The following is a 23,505-nucleotide window of genomic DNA, read 5'->3' as shown; positions in this document are numbered from 1 at the left end:
TTAGCCCATATTTCTTCTATTATAAATAGAGAACCCTATGTGTGTATTTAACACAAGGGATTAATTCCAATATATAATTTTCACTATATTTAACAAGGATCAATATATCATTAAAAGTAAAATTAAATAATAAAAACTTAAAAGGACAAAAAGAACCAATATATTACAAGAAGAAAAATAATTAGTAACAATAATAATAAATAACAAGGATATGAATATAAAATTATTTAAATTATACAAATTTAAATAAAATAAAAAATATATAACTCCAAATAAATAAAATATACAGAAATTTATTAATATTAATATAAAAATATCTAATATCACTCTTATTAGTAGAGTATAACAAATATGATGTGTTGATTTGATGATGGTGATTTCATCTTTTCTTGATAGTTTTCACTAAATTGCTTACTAACTTAGTATGATCAAAATGTAAGGAATGAATCAATCTTTAAGAAAATTTTGAACATTATTGTATTTAAAAACTCATTTTATCTTTGTGAACATAATAAATGATTAAGTTAAGTTTTTAATCGATTGTGTCAAATTAGACTAAACCTATATTTTATCTAGTTACGAAGATCATTAATTAAGATAAGTGAATAATTTATTATGACAATCATATCATAATGTATATTACAAATAATTAATTATGAACCATGAATAATTCATGTCAACTAAATTTAAACGTTCATTTTTACATATAATTAATTATGATTAGTCAATAATTAATTCTTTTAGCTAAATCTAAAATTGCTTGTTTTCTAATAATACATTATAATAGTGAATAATTGATCGTCCTACTCCAAAACATTTTATGGGTTACATGAAGAGAATAAATATTGATTATGTATAATTATAATGTAATTATAATTGATTATATTAATCAGCAACCATAAAACTCTTTTAAAAAGTAAGAGCTCTCTCATTCATTATAATCGTTCCATACTTCTAAATAAATAGATCCTTGTTATTTTATGAAAAAAAAAACATATTATAAGACTTTTATACATTTAATTTTATATAAATAAATAAGAGTGTTTAAAATTTACAAGAATGGTACTTGTCCTATATATGTACCCTTTGGTATAGACCAATTGAACTATCCCAAATTGATTGTATGAGAGGAGAGAAAATTGATCAGTGTCAATAATCAGATTTAATTAAAGGGTAGTAGGTTGATTCTAATCAAAGTTAATGAAAAAATCTATAAATACATATAAAAGTATGATTATTAAGACTTATACAGTACATGTACATTTATTGTAACATTAATTATTAAATTGGTCAAATACTAAATTGCTTTAAGTGTAGGAATATTTAGTATGTGTATACCCGATTGGTTAAAGTATCCAAATTGCAAAGAAGGAAACTGAAAGTGAGCAAGACTACTCTAAGTGAATACTTTCAATCCCATACGCCCGAATCAATATTCATGCTATAAGTTTTTCATCGTAAATTTGTCATATTTTAGATGATATTTTTTCTTTATTTTTTTTTAATTTGTATTGATATTTTTGGTGTGTATGATGGGTAATTGAGTATTTTCATTATTTTTGTAAATCTTATTAAGAATATTCTAAGGAGTAATTTGTATTTATTATTCGAATTACATATGTTTATTTTAATTAGATAATTTAAGAATTTTAATAAAAAAATTCAACTCAATTTGTCTCGATCTACCGAAACAGTAACCATGCTATAGGTTTTTCAATGTAAATTTCTCATATTTTAGATTATATTTTTTCTTTATTTTGTAATTTGTATTGATATTTTTGGTGTGTATGATTGATAATAGAGTGTTTTTATTATTCTTGTAAATCTTATTAAGAATATTTTAAAGAGTAATTTGTATTTATTATCTAATTATATATTTTTATTTTAATTAGATAATTTAAAAATTTTAATAAAAAAATACAACTCAATTTGTCTGGATGTAGATTCAAACATAATCTATCACGTAGAAAAGTTTGTGTCTTATTATATTAAATCTTTGTTATTCTTGTTGTTCATTTATACTATTACACTAAATTTCTAATATAGTCAACAATTTAAGATGAATTTTCCTTGAAATTGTTTAAAGATCATTTTTCAATCAATTCACTCCCCTGTTGATTTTTATTTTAGCTACTCTTTGTTTTACATTCCTTGTTTAAAAAAAATGAACAATAATAGAAAAGTATTTATAGTTTTTTTTATATCACATTTTATTTGTCCTTACCACTAAATTATCATTTAAGAAATATCTGTAGAAGGGCAATCTTGATTTAACAAGTATATATATTTGATATTTTACAGTTGTCTTATTTAGTCTTTAAAATTTAAGACTATTTTGATTTTGGTCCTTTATACCTTTAAAAGTAGTCTCCCAAAAAAAATTTAAAATACAATTTTAATTACTAAACACCAAATTCAAAAGATTGAAATAATTTTTTTTATATCTGTTTTTAATATTTTACATTTAATTTTAACAACTAAAGTCATATAATTATTTTTTTATAGACTAAAACAATTTTTTTATAATTTTAGAGTCTAAATAAAATCCTTGTAATTTTAAAGGACGTTTAAGTTCAGTCTCACCTTATCACATTTAGGGCTGGGCAAAAATAACTGATATGTAATGTAGTTAACTGTACTATATTATACTAAAAAGAACTGATTCTCTTTTTACTCTTTCTTCTTCCCTAAAACTGAACTTATAAGAGTTTCAGTTAACTGTGAGAACTGTTTTTACTCTTTCCTTTTCTCTAGTTCCCTTCATCTTGTAAAAAAAAAGTTATTTAATAATAAAAAATTAATAAAAGAAATTATTCACATAAAAATATTAATAATAAACTTTTTAAGACAATTTTTTTATCACATTTTTTTATATTTTTTTATCAATAAATATATAATGTATATAAATAAATAAAGAACGTAATTTATACTTTTATATTTTTTAAGTTACATATAATATAATATAATATATATATATATATATATATATATAATTTGTGTTACGTTATTTTTTTATATTTTTTATTAATAAAATAAAATAAATAAATAAAAAATAAAACAATTTTCATACACATATAATAATAAAAGAAATATAAATAAAATAAAAAATAATAATATTAAATAATTAAAAATCAATTTATAGACACTTATGAATAAAATAAAATAAATATTAAAATAAATTTCAATTAAAAAGAACATGTATTGTTATACGGTTTAGTTTAAAAATTAGTATAGTTAGTAGTTTAGTTTATATTGTAGTTTAGTTAAAATTAGTGTAGTTTACAATTTAGTTCATAGTTCAGTTAGTACAATTACAATTCAGTTAATAGTTCAGTTAGTGCAGTTTACAATTCAGTTAATAGTTCAGTTATTATAGTTTACAATTCAGTTAATAGTTCAGTTCAGTTCATACTATAATTTAGTACAATTCAGTTCAATTTGTCTGAATTGTTTTCCAGTTCAGTTCAGTTTTGTCCACCCCTCACATTATCTAAGGTGCAAAGTATATATATATATATATATATATATATATATATATATATATATATATATATATAAGAAAAAGTCTGTGGTATATAAAAAAAGGGTTCTTCAACACAATTGATGACTAACCAATATTAATTTCGGAAGTGACTATAAAACTACAACTGCAATTTCCAAAGTTGCTCTCAAAATTCAAATAACTGTAAATAACACCATTGCACTGCACCAAAAATGGTTTCTTCACACACTTTCTCCTACTTATATTCAAGGGAAATGTCTATTTACAATGCCACAAGCATGGCCCCAAAAACAGTGGTGGCAAAACACCACAACAAATCAACTTGCTTGCAATTTGCAACACCAAAGCTAGTGTCACCTGCTGCTGCAGGAGGAGTTGCTTCAGCCTCAGGTACCTCACATGCTCCAAATGTCATGTTAGCCTGCAAAAATCCAAATTCATTACTCTATCAGCAACCTCTAGAGAGGTAGAGGAAAATTTTGTCACGTGTTGATTGCTGCAAACCTTGCAGGTGGCAATGTTTTCACATCCACACACTAGATGACCATTAGCAACATCTAGTGCTTCTGAGGCTCCTGCTCCATCACTTCTCTGAAGCATCAATGTAAGAAAAAGTTTACTATGCTAAAATTAACCTATGTACAAATCAGTTTGTCAAAACTGTCATAAAATTTTAGTTTTAACTTTGTATAAGCTATTTTATCTTACCAAAAAATCCTATTCCGTTTTTTTTCTCTTTATTAAGGAAAAAACTGGTACAAATAGTTGCTCATTCTATAAGTTGAGAATACCAATCATCGCTAATATTGTAACACCTTGTAGAAGTCAACAGCAATGAAATTAGGCCAACGTTTGCCAGCTGCTCCATAGCATGTACTGACCATATCAAGCAAAGGACTTGAATTGTCTTTGCAAGACTTGGTTACATCAGGAAGATCTCGAAAGGAATTCACCAGAACTAATGATCTTGAAGTTGTGTTCATAGATGGTGACTCTGCACGATTTGGACATGAACCAACCTTCATTCCTCCATTTCCATCTGCGAATCCCATCAGTATTCGCCATTTTTAGCATACTTAAGATTGGATATAATTTAGTATGATTCAAACAAATTTACGATTTTTCATGAAGTTTAATCAATAATAAAGTTATATTTAAAAAAAAAAGCCTTAGAGGGTGTGTCTAACATTTCTCTATCCATAATTTTATGGATAATGATATTTAGATAATATTTTATTGAACATTTGAATATCATGGTGTCATTCTGTGATTGGTCCATGATGGTGTTTATAATTATTGTTATTGATTGTGAAGTAATTTTGGACCAATCACATAATGACACGTAGATAATATTTAAATGTTGTCAAAAAAATTGTTGTCTAATTATCATTATCCTAGTTTTATTTCCTCACACACTAGTAAACTTAAATTATAGGAACTTGTACTTACACTGGTTTTCTACTAAATATCGCCATTCATAGGCTATCCCTTCAGAAGATTCCTTGGATGCTTTTGAGGTGAAGACAACTAAACGCTGATTCTTCTTGATCATATCATCAATTGTTGGCCAGTTTCCACCATTTTTGGGCATTCTAGACACTGGAAACCAGTATTTTCTCAGTCCAGCAGCATCAAACACCTTTGTTAGGCCTTTTGGTGATGTAACGTAATCCTCAATGAAAATGGTAACAATCTCTGATGGGTTTGCCTCTAGGAATACTAGAATCTCTTTCAGAACATTAATGGCAGGTTGCTGTATTGTTCATATTTCAGACAACTATTGATAACCAGATTTCATGGTCACAGAAAAATACAAATTTTTAATTGCATTATGATTAATTCGAATCACCAACAACCAAGCTATTTCTTACTTACAAAAGCTGTGTAGTTGTAGCACTGACCACCAAAAGAGTGACACAGCCAAACATCATTCTGGAAGTCATACATGTCAAGCATCAACCCTCGTACTCCATTCTGCAAGACAAATGTGAAATACAAGAATGAGGTGCCAAAATTCTTGAAGTCAAATCATTTTGGATTCCTTTTACGTGAAATGTGAAATGAAATGTAAATTAAAAAGGGATAACTTCTCTTTCATCCCCTTTGTACTTTGTATCTTAGATTGTGGGAGTATTTTAAGAATGATGCTGTTCTTGATCTCTATAAAAATTGGTGAGTAATTCCCACCAAGTTACAAATTGTTGTCAAGCTATTCAATGAAGTTATTTTACTGTGAGAATACAAACAAGATGTTTTTACTGTTTTACTTGGAAAAAGGTTTGAGCTTCGAGCCGTTCCTTCATCTCTGTTCTGCTACCAACTCTAAACGTGTCATTATAAAGTTATTGAAAAATAAGCAGCCTTTTACACAAAGGCACTAACTAATCAAATTAAACTTGAAACAAATTGTAATATTTAACCAGAGGAAAAACAATCCTAATTGTTTAGTCAAATTAATATATAATCCCCTCATGTAAGACATTCTTTGTACCTAGGAAAACAGATAAAGCCATCCTCATCACTGGTGGGCTTGAACAATGCAAGCATCTCATTAAAGAAATTAAACTAGGAACCACTTGAACTATTCAACAGTATAAACAAATTCTAGTAGTTCAATTTATTTAAAATACAAAATCTTGGGCTGTTTTCACAATAGGGATTTATCCTGCAGCAAGCAACCGCAACCGTATAGCCAACCACTTTCTGACTTTTCAGTTTTAAAGAATTGAAAAGAAACATAGTGGGGACCTTATGTTCTTTGCAATGAGCAGAAGGCAGAAACTTTACTCTCCCGGAATGTAGAATGGACACAATGAGAGACACGACAAATGATCTTCAAACAACTGCTTAAAGTTTCAGAAATCTTTTCCTTTCTTTACTTCAACTTCTCTGGAATTCAAAAATTTTCAAGTATCCAAATACCACTGTATAAGAGCAATAAAACTAAAGTACAAAAACCTAGACACGCTTATTAAATGTTTTTTGGCATTGTTCCCTAAAGAAAACAAAGTTTGACATTTTAATCCACCAATTAATCAAAAATAATTTTCAATATAAGTTGTTAATAAATTTATCTTATTTCAGACCGTGTACAATTTATTATAATTACAAGTGTTTACAACCTTTTTTCTATATATATTCTTTTTCATGACAGGTGTATCATTTAAGTGAATTAATAGCATTATTTTGACAAATAATTAAATAAATGGTTTTTAATTGGTTGTATAAGTTATATTAAATTGCAGTGGATGGAAAAAGTAAAGACATAAGCAGGTTAATATAAAGTTTTTTCAATTAAAGAAAAAGAAAAACGATGAAAGAGAGTAGAACCCACGTTAAGTTGGCTTGTGATGGAGTCTTGTTGATTGGTGGGAGCAAGAATAACAGAACCCGTCATTGGTTTCTGACCCAAAATCGCAAATGAATTATGCGTCGTCAGCCATGAATACCGATTAAACGGCAACCCTTTTACCTGTTCAAAAACTGAAAACTTCATCACCACCACTTTCAAGCCACAACACAACAAAACTCAAAAAGCACAACTGCAAGTAAAAAAGGTGAGACCTTTGAAGTGGGATTGATGGGTTGAATGCGAGTGCATCTTGGTCGCACGTTCCCATTGGCCACGCACGTTTCGCAGTGCAAACCCGAGTCGCAGTTCCTGTCTGCTACGCATGTTTGTCCTTCCTGTTGAAGATTGTGGAGTTGGGAGACAAGTTTATCGAAATTAGAGGCAAAAAGGGTTATCGAAAAGGATTAAAGTTGCTGGTTTGTACCTTGAGAGCGAGTGAGGAGTGGACAAGGAGCAAAATGGCGAAAAGGGTTGTCGCAAGTGTTGGATTCTGCGAGAAAGAAAGAAGAAAGTGAAGTCTGTGTTTTGGAACAGATGAAGAACAGAGGATGAGGAAGAAGGAAGAAAGAAGAAAGATACCTGCATGATGATTATTTGTTGTGCTGATAGGGTGAGAGGAAAGATGAGATATTGTCACCTTTATCTTTCAATTACAGAGATTGAATGCGAAATTTGAATTCCAAACAGTGCAATATGTGAGCAAGACGTGTGAGCTGAACGTGAACCGTTTCACAGCAGATTTATCTGTTATGGTGTAACTAATGATATTCTAACTAACCTACACCACTTTTATAAGAGGAAAAAAATATGATAAATGGAAACCAAGTAGTAATAAAAATGATTTTATACATCTAAAAGTTATGGTAACACTTATGTTTTGTTTGATTAGGATATGTAAATTGAAACATTGTTCTGCAGGAGGAAATATAAAGGAATGTAACTTGATTTAATGGAAAGCGTAGAAAATTTATTCATACATGTGATTTATTTGCTTTAATTAATAAGCGTAGGTACATGTATTTAATGCAATGTGAAAGCTAATGTTAGATGTAATTTTAAAAAAATATTCTTTTATTAATACAATTAATTGAGAAAATAATAACAAATTATTTGTTAAAAATATTAATTATTTAAAAATACTGTTTATTACTTTTTAATAAATAAAAGTTTAAAAAAAAACTTGGTAATTTATTAAACAATCTTCCTTAAATTCATTATGTTTTTCTTCATCTCACATTTCAATTTTTCTTTCAAAACTTTCCGTACAAGTCATCACAAACCAATTAGACTACATATACATAATTCTTACAAATAATTTCGAATCAATCCCCATAAATTCTTAAATCGATCTCCTTAAATTCTTACAAATGGTAAGTAATTTCCACCAAACAAAACATTAGAGAGAAAAAGTATAGGTATAAAGTGTAAATGAAATGTTTTGAGTATATACTAGTTGTGAGTAATATTAGGTAAGTGTTACATAATTGTGAATCTCTACAATTATATATGATTTTTGTTATGTAAAATATATAGTAGGTATTACTATGTATTATGACATTTAAGTTAAGTTGATAGTTTAAAATACATTTATCATTTCTCACTACATAAAAAAGTACTATTAAAAAATATTATTAAGAATATGAATAATTTTAGATACGATTATCATTTATTATCATTATACATACAACCATTTAAATGACATGGTGTTATGAACAACTTTAAACAGATTCTTAAAAAAAAAAAAAATTGATGTAAACATAAGATTAATTTTCATAACCACTATAGCCTTAGTTTTCTAAAAAAAATTATGTTGACCTTGTAAGAAATAATTTTAAAGATAATGTGTACATTTGTTTAATAAAATAATAAATTCATCTCAAAATAAAATAAAAAAATCTCTTGTGATAAATTTTATTAGTACTTGAATAGTCTTACAAAAGCATCCAAGTTGTTCATCAAATACTTTCTGGAAAGTAACTTTGATAAGTTATGTATAAAGAAATTGTATAAAAAAGTCATGTATATTTAATATTGCCTATACATGGTTTGACTAGACCATAAATAAAGAAGACGAAGATTATAAACCTCACAACAACTTTAAAACCATTTGCATGTGACACTCGAGTACTGACGAAGGCGGAGAGTGATCACCGGTGCAAGAGGCACGGATAAGGAGTGACTCCTGGTAGGCTTCCAGTGGAAGGGGCACATGGAAGAATCGAACATACACCGGAATGAGAGGGGTCTAGAGACTGTATAGGTATGGGACTATACAGTTGAAGGAAAGCTTAAAGGAATTAATTTGGCTACTCATGTCAACAAATGCATTTGCTTTTCGGTAGCCTAACCCATAAAAACTTCATGATTAAGCGTGCTTAGCTTAGAGTAATTTAGGGATGGGTGACCTAGTCAATACTCCCGGTTAGTTGCCGGAGCATTACAAAAGACATATTTCTTTTAATCTCTATATAAAAAACATCTTTGTGAGGAAGAAATATTGTTGGCGCTTTCAAGCAAACTTAAGTCTTTTGTGTGTGAGGAAGAACATTGTTTGGATTATAGTCATTTAAAAAAAGTATACTCAAACTTGTATTTGTCTTACGATGTTAGTCACTTTTTGCTTGGAATGATTGAGTTCCAAAGTATATTCAATTTTAGCATAGAGTGATTGCATTCTAAAAAATATACCGTCTTAACAAAAAATGACAACATTTCAAATAATATTCATATTTAGTTAGGAGTAACTAGATCCAAAGAGTACTAATATTTGTATATATTCACTATCAATATACTTTATAATTATATAATTATATTGATTTCACATGATTAAAAAAATATTATTTTATACTAGTTGCATCAAAATATTAATTAATGAATTTTATCTTAAATGTTAAAAAATTTAGCCTAAAATATAAGGATTGTGAAATGCTAAGCATTGAATATTGAAATTTGTCAAACATTAATAATTTTAAATTAAACACTAACCACTAAAATATTAATAGTTTTTTTTATAGCACTAAGTTTCTCAATTTATAAAATCAACCTTTCCTCGTTCGTTTGCTATGATGTGGTGAGTGTGATTCTTTTCGGTTATTAATATTTTTATGCTTATTTTGTTTTATGAGACTAATATATTGTTTGTATTTGTGTCGAGGTAGTTACATAACGTGAGTAGTTGTATTTTTTTCTATTGTTATTTGTTTTTTATGCTCTTATATTTCTATTATTGTCTTTAAAATTTACTATTTTTTAATACGAGCCTATAATTTTGTAGTATTGTTTATTTTTTGTATGTTGCATATGTGATTAATTGTGTACTTAAATATATTGTTGTATTGTTAGCCTTATGTTTATGTTGTAATGGGACGAGGATGACGCCTCTGTGATGTTCTTGTCCCCGTCGAACGTTTGCTCCGCTCCTTGCTTTGTGTAACCAATCGGAGTATGAGGAGTGACCTGCAAAATACACTCCGACGCTTAAGTCAACAAATTTTGTTTGGAGGTCTAAAGTAATTCAACGATGATTAAAAGTGAGTTTATAGAGTTTACAAGGATCTGACCAATTAATTTTCCTCTTAATGATCATTAATGCAAATCTTAACCACTCATCCATAGTTGTTGCGTTTTAACTCCGCTCAACTGTTGTCGAGACCGAGCGACAGTGAGGATCTTTCCTGCACGTCAACTGCTCGGTCCTCTCAAGCCAGTATGCGGTTACCTGATTGGCCGACTATAAGCTCATAGTAACACCTTAGTTTCTTGTTTGAGAAGAAATGTATTTTCTAAAAGATGAATATAAGAGGAGATAATACTAATAATTTATAAGTATTGAATCTTGAATTGTTCGGTTGGATAGTTTAAGAAGATTGATCACTTTTTTTAATTTATTAGTGCATATAATTTTTAATACACATGTCTTAATTCATGAATATTTGCAATTGTGTTTTGTATTAATTTTCAAGTGCATATATTTGATTGTAGTTTGTAATGACTTTCATTTCATATAATTTGAAAACCAATATAATATACTAACAAAATTTTATGAAATTTAAGATATGTTTTTTAAAATTTATATGTAAATAAATTAAATTTTGTATAACCATAATCATCATCATCATTATCATCATCATTATTATTATTATTATTATTATATTATAATAATAATTATTATTATTATAATTATAATAATAATAATAATTATTATTATTATTATTAGGGTTAAATATGTTTTTAGTCCCTATATTTTAGGGCGATTATGGTTTTAGTCTCTCTTTCAAACTAAGGTACAATTTAGTCTTTCAACTTTAGAAAACTCTGGTTTTAGTCCTTTTTACCAAATTTTTTTAACTTTATTTGCTGTTTGAAACGCGTTTCTCAGTTAACATTGAAGCAAAAATGTGTCAAACAGTGTAAACAATCCAAATGCTATAACGAAACGTGCTTGAAATAGCAAATAAAGTTAAAAAAATTTGGTAAAAAGGACTAAAACCAGAGTTTTCTAGAGTTGAAGGACTAAATTGTACCTTAGTTTAAAAGAGGGACTAAAACCAAAATTGCCCCAAAATATAGGGACTAAAAACATATTTAACCCTTATTATTATTATTATCATCACTGAGTTTTTGTGGTGAATCCTATAAATCGTGTAGATTCATTGAACACAAATATTAAAACGCTCTTAAAAGACATGAAATTTAGTCTTTATTCCAAAGAATAGAAAAGATATGAAAATGAATTATCATGAAACACAAAAAACAATTTATTGGAGAAATTAGAAGTAATATATTATTGTATTAAATGCATGAATTGAAAGCTAACTTAACATGTATAGAGAATAACAGGCTCCATTTCCCTTTGTAGTGCAAGAATGTCTCGAGCTTATATTTACACCTGAATTCAAAGAATCAAAAATATCATATATCTCATAGTAAAAATTATTCCATTCTAATCTCATCCTTTATTTAATTTAGACACATAATAACAAAATAATAATAATTACAATAATAATAATAATACTAATAATAATAATAATAATAATAATAATAATATTATATTTATTAGTCTTTGTGACAAATCTTCTAATGACACTAAATATTTGTTCTGGTTTCTATAATTTTGGGAATATGAAGCAAGAGGCAACCAAAAATTGAGTTATTACCATAGAAAGACTTGTATGAAAATACTTAGGAGATGATATATATTTGTCTACCCATCACAATCATGTTAGTAAATATCTAAACTTTTAGGTGAACGTAAGTTTGTGAAGTGAGTTGTTTTGATATTCTCTCTTATGAAGTGAATTAATTCACTTCATATTTATCTTGAAATATAAATATGGTGACGACTTTAAGAAAAAAATATTTACTAGTGTAGAAAGGGCTTTAGACGTATGTTTTTTTGGGTTTCTAACTTCACATCCTGACCCAATGATTTATGGGTGACGTTAATGGGACATCGAACTCTACAAGTCTGACGTCATTATAGACGTCAGTTAAATGCCATGTTCGACGTTTATAAAGACGTCAGACATGACACTAACTGACGTTTATGGACACTATCAAGACGTCAGACATGGCACGAACTGACGTCTATGGGCACTATAGACGTCGGACATGGCATTAATCGACATCTACTAAGTTTTCGTTGTATTTTAATGCAGTTTTGCTTGTGTCTTTAGGTAACGTAGTAACACCTCCTTCCTTTATTAGCTTCTTCGCAAGAAAAAATTGCGTCTTTTGGATTTCTTATGACATTTCAACCCAAAACCGAACCTAGGTCGTTGTCTAGTTCCATTCCAACCGCCAAAGAAAAATAATACGGTGACATGAAAACTAGGCAAGGACCCAGGTTCGGCTTCAGGTTGAAATGCCATAAGATATCCAAAAGACACAAGCTTTTCTTACGAGGAAACTAGCAAAGGGAGAAGATGCACTACGCTACCCAAAGACACGAGAAAAACTGCACCAAAACACAACGAAAACTCATTTTAATTGGTTCAAACGAAAGATAATACAACAAAGACTACTTTAATCGGAGTAAAAGTAAGTTTAAACGATTCAAAAGAGATCAAACTCACCTGGAATGCAATGTTGCGGAGAGAAAAGGCGATGGAAGACGATGAAGTGTGCGTAATTGCTAGTTCGCAATGTCTTATTTAACAGGAAATAAGATGTCAGTTACCCCAAAGACCGACGTTTATTCTCGAATATACATCGGAGACCTCACTAATGTGACGTCCATTCGATTTAAAAATTAATATTCGTGGTATATATAGATGTCGGTTGTAGGGGGAGTTGACGTCTATAATCGTATATAGACATCGGGGTGGCGGGATCAGACGTCTAGATGGTGGAAAAAAATGACTTTTCACCTACCTGTCAGACATGTAGACGTCAGTGTCCTTCCTAACAGACGTCTATATGGCAGAAAGAAATGACTTTTCACCTAGATGTCAAACACATAGACGTCAGTTAATAGAGACCCCGGCATCTATAGCCCCTCCGAACCGACGTCTACATATCCAACTTATTTACAAAAATGTCACCGATCAATAATTTGCGTTAGGTGTTTTATGGTCTGACGTCTGTAGGGTGACGTTAAAGCCTAATTATGCACTAGTGATTGAAAAATAAAAGTTAAATGCTTATATAAATGAAGTGAATGTTTAGTTCAATTTTTTGAAAATAAATACTTTTATTATTTTTTAAACACTTTTCCATAAAATGATTAATTTCTAATTATTAACTTTAGCATAAAATAACAAAATTCAGACTTAATTAATTCAATAGGAAAATTGTTAAAGCAAAAATGGTAAAAATTATTAGGACAACCATAATCAAGATCACGATATGCTCATCAATTTTATTCTTGTATTCTCAGTTTAACTAATTATTTATATCTCTAAACAAAAATTCCAAGTATAAGGTTTCGTGACTAAGATTCATTTGAAAAATGCTTGATTTTAAGCTAAGGGGTGAAAAACTACATTGTTGTAAACAAAACAGTAAATCAAATTTTAATTCCAATAAACACAGGAACTTCACATCCATCACATACCCTTATATATATATATATATATATATATATATATATATATATATATATATATATATATATATATATACAAAACGGATATGTGTCACATATTTTTAAGTGTGTTATATCCTTCGTCACATGCATAAAAATATAACATAAGTGAATTCATTCGTTGTATACCTCCGAAGGTGATTGTTTATGTCTGAAGCAAGTTTTGATTTGCCACATCTAATGCTTCAGGAGCTCCACCACCGTCACTTCTCTGGATGTTTCATTGAATATATATGAATATGTAGCTTATATATAATTGATGTGATGATATTAATTAAGGAAATGGTTTTCAAAATTTACCTTGTAAAAGTCAACAGCAACATAATTAGGCCATCGATTACCTGCAGCAGTGAAGCACATATTCATCATGGTGAGCAAAGGAGAAGAGTTATCCCTACATGCTTCCTTAGAATTTTTGACATTTCGAAAGTAGTTCATTAAGACCAATGACTTTGTTGTTGTGTTCAGTGGAAGTGATTCAGCTCGATTTGAACAAGAACCTCTTTTCATGCCATCATGTCCATCTACAATATCAAAACTGGAATAAATTATTAGACCCACTTAATTAATTATACAATTTCATTCCCAAACAATTAATGTGTCAAACTCACGATGATTTTCTACAACATAATTCCACACAAACGCAATTCTTTGGTAATCCTCCTTAGTAGCATTTGAAGTGAACACAATCAAACGATGATTCCTTCGTATCATTTCTTTCACTGTTGGCCAATCACCACCGTTTTTCGGCATTTTCGACACTGGAAACCAAAATTTCCTCAGCCCAGCTGCATTGAAAACTTTATTCACACCATTTGGCGATGTTACATGATCCTCAATGAAAATGGTGATGATTTGTGTTGGCCGTGTTTCAAGGAATGCCCTTATCTCTTTTAGAACATGAATCGCAGGTTGCTGTTAAATTGTACCTCGTATTTCAAAATCTTAAGAATGTCAAACAAACAACACACTTTAACTTTGAAGAGTGGTGATTGTGATGAAATTTTTACAAAATGCCTTACAAAAGCTGTATATCTAGAGCACATCCCTTGACATAGCCAAATCTCATCTTTATAATCATTCATGTCCAACATCAATCCTCTTACACCATTCTGCAACAATATGAAGTTGTCTTGAAAATCTGAAACGATAATCATTATTGTTTTTGACATTTACTTAACATACCTTGAGTTGATCTGTAATGGAATCTTCTTGGTTCGTGATGGCCAAAATTGGAAAACCGATGCTTGAATTCACTCCCCTCCATGCAAATGAGTTATGAGTTGTAAGCCATGAGTATTGGTTGAATGGAAGATCCTTCACCTATTCATCATTCACCATACTCTTAATTATACAAAATTTACTCAGAGGTACAAAACAGGTTGATGAACATGGTAAGGACCCTTAAAATAGGACTTATAGTTCGAATTCGTGTACACCGATTTTTCGAGTTGCATTCTATGCACTGCAATCCCATGTCACAGTCATTAATGTCTCGAGAACATGTTTCTCCCACCTATTAAAACAAGTTTGATGATTTTCATAAATCACTGAAAGCATATTCAACATATAAAGGAAGAGATTGAGGTTAAAAATAAGTACTTATAGTTACCATGAGAACAATGTAGCAAGCAAATACAAGACTTGTGCTGATCAAAGTAGCGATGAGAAGGTAGTTCTGAAAATGAACAAAGATGAAAGTTTGAAGATAAAGCAATATGCAGAACAGAATCTTAACAATGCAAATATGTAACTGCATATACCTCCATTATTTGCTATTCTATGCATTACTTACGCAACCAACCAATTCATATATATATATATATACATATTTATTGGAAATGAAACTTCATATATTTGAATGGCTACATATATTTTAATCATATTTCGATTGTCGGATAACATTAATTTGTCTAAAACAGTTCCAAAGGGTTATGTAATTTAGGAATGCTTTGGTCTTATGACATAGCAAAGGTACGTTCAAAAAATTTAAAACAGTTGTACCAAACAATAACGTCATGATGGTGACCCAAGAATGAAAAGAAAAAAAAAATGAAAATGATTATAAAACGGGCATTATTCAATTATTATCATTTGACAGATCTACAGGCTAGTATTGCAAGATGTTCCTCTTACGGGAATAAAAAACAAAAAATAGAAGTGGTTTATGCAATTGTTCCTAACTCGATTATGTAGAATATACTAATTAAAAATGAATTATTATCACCTCTACATATGGAAAAAAAATTGCTCTAAAAAATCTTGTTTGTTGTAATGATGAGTTTATTTATTTATGTTTATATTCATGTCTTCCTTTTCAGAATAAATATTAAAATGAAAAATAAAAAAGAAGTGTTTTTTATCCTCTGCGTTTAAGTAATACAATATTCATATGTGTAGAATGTTCACAAGCAAAAGCATTTTAGATTTGATCAGATGGGTGAAGAAAAGAAGATTAAAATGTAATTTGAATATTAGAGTTTTAAAGGAGAAAAGAGGCGTAAACAAATGCTCAAATTATATGCACCCTTGTATGTGTGTAAGTTTGATATATTAATTAATTAAGTAACTAATAAATATTAAAATTTGAAATGTTTAACCTTTGAGAATATAGATTAGCCATTGAAATTATGATTTTACTAGAAGATACATTACAGAAAGAGTTTTTTGCATTAAGATTTTGTAGAACAAGGATGACTATTTTATAACATGTTTGGTTATAAAAAAAAATTGAATAAAATTGAATGTAAGTGATTTTGGTATAGCTTATAGTAACAGGTTTATAGTACATTTTTAAAAAAACTGTTGGGCCAATTTAGGTGATTTTAGTCTTTGGGTCTAGCGGGCTGATTTACTTGTGTAGCTTTTTTTTTCAAAAGAAAAATATTTTACAATCATATAAAAATATAAAAGTTAGTTTGTATATAAAGTTCATATAAAGTTTATGTTGGGACATAATCTATAATTATCGTTTCTATGCATTAAATTTTCATCTATTATTATTTGATATTTTACTATATTTGATCTCGTGAAAATTATTATATTTAAAAGAAGTTCCTTGAAAATAGTTTTTGTTTGAGTTGATAATATTTACAATATAAATTAACTGAATCGTCCCCATTAAAGTTTATAATAATCAAATTAAATTACAATTTTAGAAAGTCTCAAATATATAAAAAGTATAAAAGTAATTAGTTTTAAGTTAATGAATAGTTAATTAAATGGTAATTTTAGAATTTCAATTTATAAAAATAAACTATAAAATGATATAATTCAGTTTTTTTAATATAATACAATTAATTGATAATTTAGTTCCGTTAATTTTATTCATCTTAATTAAATGTTTCATCATATAAATTCAGGATAATATTGTTCTCATTAAGTAGTAGGGTTTTCATTATCCTATCAATAAAGGATGTTTTTGTAAGTCTCTATGTTCAAATAAATGTAAAAAATAAAAGTGTTGGAAGTCTTACATCGACTAGAACTAAGACCAATTTATAATATATTATAAATCGATTTTGTGGGGTTGAGTTAAACTTAAAATTTATTTCTTAACAAAAATATATGATGTCATATTTCTAATTTGTGATTATTTTTGCTTCTTGTCCTCTCGATGGACGTAATTTCATGAATAGGTAGGATTTGATTAAAATTCCTATAAGTTTTCTCACAATTGTTTTCAGATTTATACAAACATTCTAGATATTCAAGTTTCTTGTTCATCTTAATGTCCTCGAGTTTTAGGTTGTCAATGTCCTCTATGTTTCCTTTTTTTCAAATTTTTGAACCTTTTCTTGACTTCCAACAACAACATCATCTCATTCAAATTTGTTCTCTTTTACTTCTACAGTTTTTATAATATTCATTCTTAATTGTGTTTCCTATTTACACCACTTGGTACAAAAAATATTACTTGAATTCTTACTGGGTATCAAAATGTTCTTATAAAGGTTGAGATAAAACCTATACAAGATCGCAATGTTTTCTTCTTCTTTAGTTGAGATTTGGTTTTTAATAGTTGAATGATAGTAAGTTATTTGAATTTGATATTCTTAAAACAACCTTTTGTCACTTAATTTAATAGGAAGTACACGAGATATTAATTATTAAATGAATAGTTTGCACTTCAACATTTATGCATATTTATATAATTAGTAGCGAACTTTTACTTGCATGAAACTTGAGGATGAACTCCTCATATTTAGGATGACAATGAGTCAAGTACGACAAATATAGTATTTATTCGTTACTCAACTCACAACAAAAAAAATTCACTCATTATTACTTTGTTACTTATTAAATATCTGTTTAATAAATATTCACAGATATTTTAAAATTCGTAGATATTCACAAATATTTGAAAAAAAAATATTATATAAATTTTTAAAATAAAATTATAAAAGAAAATATAAAATATAATATAAATTAAATTAAATATAAATATAATTTTAATTTTAATTAAATTTAACTTAATAAAAATAAATTAAATTTTTATTTTAATTTTTTGTAAATATAGATACTATGATTCTTGTATTCGACTTATTTATAAGAATACTTACTAGTAGATAATAAATACTTACAAGTATCAATTATCTATTGTAAGTTTTATCCATTAATATTTATATTCGATATTTTTTCTATTTAATCATATTATTTTATAGCCACTTTGACTTCAATCTGTCCATGATGGTATATATGATACAAAATATATTATTCAATATTTAATTTTACTAAATGATAAATAGAAAAGTAAAAGAAAGAATAACAAGTAATATATTATTCTAGAGTATTTAAGAATTATAAAATATTACATTATAAATATAATAAATATGTTAACATAAAGGGTGTTGGTGAATGAATTTGAGGGAGAGGGAATAAATGGAATTGAAAGGATTTAAGAATAATTTGAGTGTTGTTTTTTTAAGAAATTAGGTGGTGATTTAGAGGAAATTTGAAGATAAAATTTGTAAAATTTTGTGTATGATTTGATGGATGTAACAAATAAAAAATTGTTTTAATTGATATAAAATAAAAATTACCAAAATATCTTTAGTGATAAAAATAATATAAAATAATATTTATTAATCATCTAAATATTTGTTAAAATTTTTATAAGAGTAACAAAAATAAAATTAATTACGAATATAAAATTAATTTGTATTTAAATAAAGTGAATAATTATGGATAAAATTTTATTTTTTAAAAAATGTAAAATTTGTAAAAATTATTATAAGAAAAAATAAAATAAAAATTAATTATGAAAATAAAATAATTTTATATTCAATAGGTATATCTTGGATTCGAATACAACTTGATATGGATCCGGATATATTCTCCTGGATCTAGATATAACTTCACATTCTTTGTCTTCAACTTTTATGTCATAGTCTTTGTCTTCAAATTTTAATGATCTAAAATTGATTAGTGCTAAAACTTTGATTATTAATTATTAAATATAATTAAGATAATAATATTAATTAATCAAAAATCACTCCGAATCTTCACACTTTAGTAATAACTTAAAAAAGATACATCTCGCAAATTCGTGATTTTCCCTCTTAAATTTTTGCAACCAAACATAAATTTGTTTTATAATCCTTCTATGCAAATCATGCTTAAGAATACATTCTTCTGAAACAATTACAACCTAAATATGTGATTTTGGTTAGGTTGATAATAGTATGAGTGGATGTGAGTTTTGACTAAATTCATCCTCGTTTCTCAAGTATAATTCTATATTGATCCCTGTCTTTACACTCAAGGTGCATAAAATCTATATTTTATTCTAATGTACATAAATATAATTATAACTGCACTCATATCAATAAATATTATTAAATATTTCTTTTAGAGAAAAGTTAAAAAAACACACTTATCCTTATATCAATATAAAATATTGTATAATCCTTAATTTATCTATTTTTCATCAATATATACACATGTTCACATAAAATCCATAAATACAAATTTACTTTATTCTTAATTTTGAGTAGAAGGAGATTTAGAATATTAAGATCTGTGAAATAATAAAAAATTATTTCTATCTTCCAGTAGATAACCATTTAGACTATTTCACGCATAATAAATATATTTTCATCGTTATAATCACTGTTATAATACGAATAGTAATGAGAAAAAAAAATACTTACGAAGATAACCTAATTTAGTTTTTTTTTTCTAAAATATAAATTTAAAAATAAAAACCGTTCTATAAAAGTAGAATTGAATTTATTTTTAATGTAGTTTTAAAACGCTTTGAGTCAATTATTGAAAATAAAAAATAATTTAATTTGGAACGCCAAAAAAACAGATAAGAATAGCTGGCACACATGCTGTCAAATTGGTCCAGTCTTGTTGGCATTTTTCTTTCCCCAAACAATTTGATTTTGCACACTAATCTATATTAACATTTCTTAATTCATACTTTAATATTCACACTTTGATTTGCTTTGCTGAAGTTCGTTAATTGGCAAATGAATAATGAAGCTTGTCCTTTTCTTTCTCTAATTTTTTTAAAATATTTTTTAACATATCTAAATTTTTTTCTATTCATTTAATATAACTTTTACTTATTTTTTTACTTTCTTTTTTCTTAAAAAAATAAAAAAAAATTATATTTTTATAACCATTTTATTTTTTATTTTATGTCAAATAAATATAAAAATATATTTTAATATCATTACTTCTAATTTTTTAAAGATCTATTTGCAAAACATGTCTCCAAAAGATCCTCTCAAATAGAAAAGGAAATTACCAAGTACATTTTCCTTTTTAATTTAACTAACAGTTTACTATTGATCATTTAATAAGAAATATATAGTATTTTAACATCCTTATTTTATTTAACATTTTTAAAAAAACAAGTAAAATTATTTCTCTGTTTTTACCATAGTTTTCACCAAAGACAAACTTATAGAAGTTAAGTTGGACAGCTATAAAAATAAGTATATAATTTAATAATGCATCACTAAAATCTTAAAATAATAAATTAGTGTTCAAATTATGGATATGCTTATATCTGGTTAGGTATACAAATGTATTTTTGTGTGTAGGTAGAAATGTAATCTTAAAATACTACAAAAAAAAAATTATAAAAATACATTAATGTAAACTCAAACGTGATCGAAACAATTTTTTTAGAAATCTTACAAAAAAAGTAACTTATGGATGTAAGATTGTGTTTAACTTGCGCTTATATTTTGATGAAAGTAATCTAAATATCTAAGGATCCATAAAACATAAAAAAAAAAAAAAAAACTTAATTTCTTATTTTATCAATAAATTATTATCATTTCACACTATTTATCACTCATATATTTTATTATTATTTTTCAAGAAAATCTACACACCTTATCAATTTTTCTTAAACTTCTAATCAAGTGTTAAAGTAGTGTATTTAAAACGGCAGCTAAGCTCGACTTGATTTATCACAGGTTGGACTGTGAGTCAACCTAATCAGATTTATATATTATCGAAGCAGAAAAATTCGAATATGATTCGACTCATCACGAGTTTGTGAGTTAAACGGATTGGTCCACTTAATTACAATTTTTTTGAAAAAAATATAACATTTTTGTAATTTAAATTTAAATAAATTTCACTTCTGAAATGATGTTGAACTTAAAACAATTCAAAATAATGATAAAAAAATTATAATACAATCCAATAAGCCAGATGATTTTTTTAGGATTTCATAAAATAAAATAAATAAAATAAAATTAATGAGTTGGTGAGTTAACCCAGCTCATCATGGATTTAATCCAAATTTAAATGAGTCGGATTCAAAATTGACCCGCATAAAAGAAATATATATTTTTTTCAAACCCAACCCAAAACTAAAATCAATATACAGATTGTAACTCATTTTGATATCTATATATTAAAATATGACGGGAGAAAGTAAAAAAGAAAATGTGACATTTTATTATCAAATCTTTCAAAACTACGTGTTTTGACTTATATTACTTTTTATGACACATTATCATTTTGTTTAAAAATTAATAGATTAACAAATGTACATGTAAGAGTTTTAAAACTAAAAAAAAAATTAATGATAAAATTTGTAAAAGGATGATAACTGAGTAGTAAAGGGGAACATTAAGAAGAATTAAACCCTAACAGAAATGAAAATAACCCAAATTAAAAACACTAAAATTTAATTAACTACTTGGACAAATTGCATATTAATTTAGTAAACAGAATAGAAAAGTACGACTATGAATAGTGTAACACTTTCACAATTTCTTGTGTTGTATGAAATAAGTTGGAGACTTTCATATGGAAACCCGTGGGCAAACAGAAACAACTATGCTATAAAAGTTGGATTTCGGTACAAGTTTTATATTATATATATTGGGTATGAAAAAAAGAAGAAAAATAATAATGTTAAAAGTATTGATATGAGGATTTAGTATTCTATTAACTAAAAATAAATAAATAAAATTGATATCTGTACTATATCTCCGTGACAGACCGACTAAGAAGAATCTGAGATCAAAACAGGCAAGATGGTTAGATAAACACCACTAAAGTAAAAATCCAATTAATATATTTAATGGTCATATTAAATGTGAATATATGTTATTTATGAGTAATTGACAGGTCATGTACAAGAATCTAGTATTAATGGACAATTAACAGATATTATTGAATCTGGTTATCTGGTTTAATGATTAATCAATGTGTTTGGCTACCAGAAGCCTTATAAGTATACCACTCACATTCAGGTAAGAGAACCTTGATCTATCCTAAATGAAATATATAAACCTCTTTATACAACATATCTGACTTGAGCGTCAGAGTGTCTTTTACAGGTACACCACCTATCGGAGAATTGTGTTCTTAGAAAGGATTAAAACTATCTAGAGAGAACAAAGAAGAAAGGTCAATCGACTCTCGGACCAAATCCCGCCAAAACAATATCTATTCATAAGAAATTGATGTATTTTTTTACGAAGATAACACATTACCAATTAGTCATAAATTTAATATACATAAAATAGTAATATCATTTTTAATTCAAAATTTTAAGATAATAATATTATAAATTTTTTAAAATAACATTTAATTACTTTTTAATTTTCATTTTCATCTTAATGTAAAAGCTAGACTTATATTAAAATTTTTAACAAAAACAAAACTTAACAAACTTATTTTTTTACAATTTTATATTCAGTAATCTTTTACATGAATTTACTAATAATTTAATTCCATTGAAAATTCTACATTAACTTAAAATAAAATAAACTTATAATATATAGTAAATATAAATCTTATATTATATGAATTAATTTTTTAATATTAAATTAAATTTAAAATCTATATTTTTAACATTTGATATGATATCATAATCATAAATTAAAATTTATTATAATGAAATATATTATTTGTTAAATTTATTGTTTTATATTTTTCGAGATTAAATTAAATTTAAAACTTACTATGGTTAGAATAACATAACTAGTAGTAAAATTCCAAGAAAAGGATGTATGGTAAATATTTTGATTTTAAAGAAATGTGGTGTGTTGGTTTTTTATATTGGTATGGTAATGTTAGCCATTTGAT

General features: G+C 26.9%; 2 protein-coding genes across 4 annotated transcripts; both read right to left on the bottom strand.

Moving 5' to 3' along the window:
• Positions 1-3,600: 3,600 nt before the first annotated feature.
• On the bottom strand, positions 3,601-7,676 carry LOC106767422 (PI-PLC X domain-containing protein At5g67130). 3 transcript variants are annotated; one of them, XM_014652312.2, is made up of 9 exons: positions 7,434-7,676; positions 7,279-7,344; positions 7,067-7,189; positions 6,837-6,985; positions 5,378-5,476; positions 4,952-5,255; positions 4,318-4,541; positions 4,007-4,093; positions 3,601-3,923 (listed from the first exon to the last, which is right to left on the bottom strand). In XM_014652312.2, exons 3-9 carry the CDS (start codon positions 7,176-7,178, stop codon positions 3,765-3,767), a joined length of 1,134 nt encoding a protein of 377 aa, XP_014507798.1. In that variant the 5' UTR covers positions 7,179-7,189; positions 7,279-7,344; positions 7,434-7,676; the 3' UTR covers positions 3,601-3,764. The 3 variants fall into 3 exon arrangements, with proteins under 3 accessions (XP_014507798.1, XP_014507796.1, XP_022640142.1); XM_014652310.2 differs by having other exon boundaries at positions 6,837-6,974; positions 7,434-7,674; XM_022784421.1 differs by lacking the exon at positions 7,434-7,676 and having other exon boundaries at positions 7,279-7,377.
• A 6,407-nt stretch (positions 7,677-14,083) lies between these two features.
• Positions 14,084-15,707, bottom strand: LOC106766003 (PI-PLC X domain-containing protein At5g67130-like). The gene is made up of 8 exons (XM_014650765.1): positions 15,702-15,707; positions 15,551-15,616; positions 15,341-15,454; positions 15,124-15,261; positions 14,961-15,050; positions 14,550-14,853; positions 14,239-14,462; positions 14,084-14,149 (listed from the first exon to the last, which is right to left on the bottom strand). Exons 1-8 carry the CDS (start codon positions 15,705-15,707, stop codon positions 14,084-14,086), a joined length of 1,008 nt encoding a protein of 335 aa, XP_014506251.1.
• Positions 15,708-23,505: the final 7,798 nt, after the last annotated feature.

Source organism: Vigna radiata, chromosome 7 (genome assembly GCF_000741045.1).
Source record: "Vigna radiata var. radiata cultivar VC1973A chromosome 7, Vradiata_ver6, whole genome shotgun sequence".
NCBI lineage: Eukaryota > Viridiplantae > Streptophyta > Magnoliopsida > Fabales > Fabaceae > Vigna > Vigna radiata.
Note: the sequence above shows the minus strand (reverse complement) of the source record. Positions and strands in the feature narration are given on the sequence as shown.

What these genes read in the sequence shown, in the direction of transcription:
- LOC106767422 (XM_014652310.2), bottom strand. An exon ending in GCTACAACTACACAGCTTTT is followed by an intron (nt 5,256 to 5,377) that starts GTAAGTAAGAAA and finishes TGAACAATACAG; the next exon opens with CAACCTGCCATTAATGTTCT. An exon ending in TTGCTGTTGACTTCTACAAG is followed by an intron (nt 4,094 to 4,317) that starts GTGTTACAATAT and finishes TTGATGCTTCAG; the next exon opens with AGAAGTGATGGAGCAGGAGC.
- LOC106766003 (XM_014650765.1), bottom strand. An exon ending in CCATTACAGATCAACTCAAG is followed by an intron (nt 15,051 to 15,123) that starts GTATGTTAAGTA and finishes ATATTGTTGCAG; the next exon opens with AATGGTGTAAGAGGATTGAT. An exon ending in TTATGTTGTAGAAAATCATC is followed by an intron (nt 14,463 to 14,549) that starts GTGAGTTTGACA and finishes TTGATATTGTAG; the next exon opens with ATGGACATGATGGCATGAAA.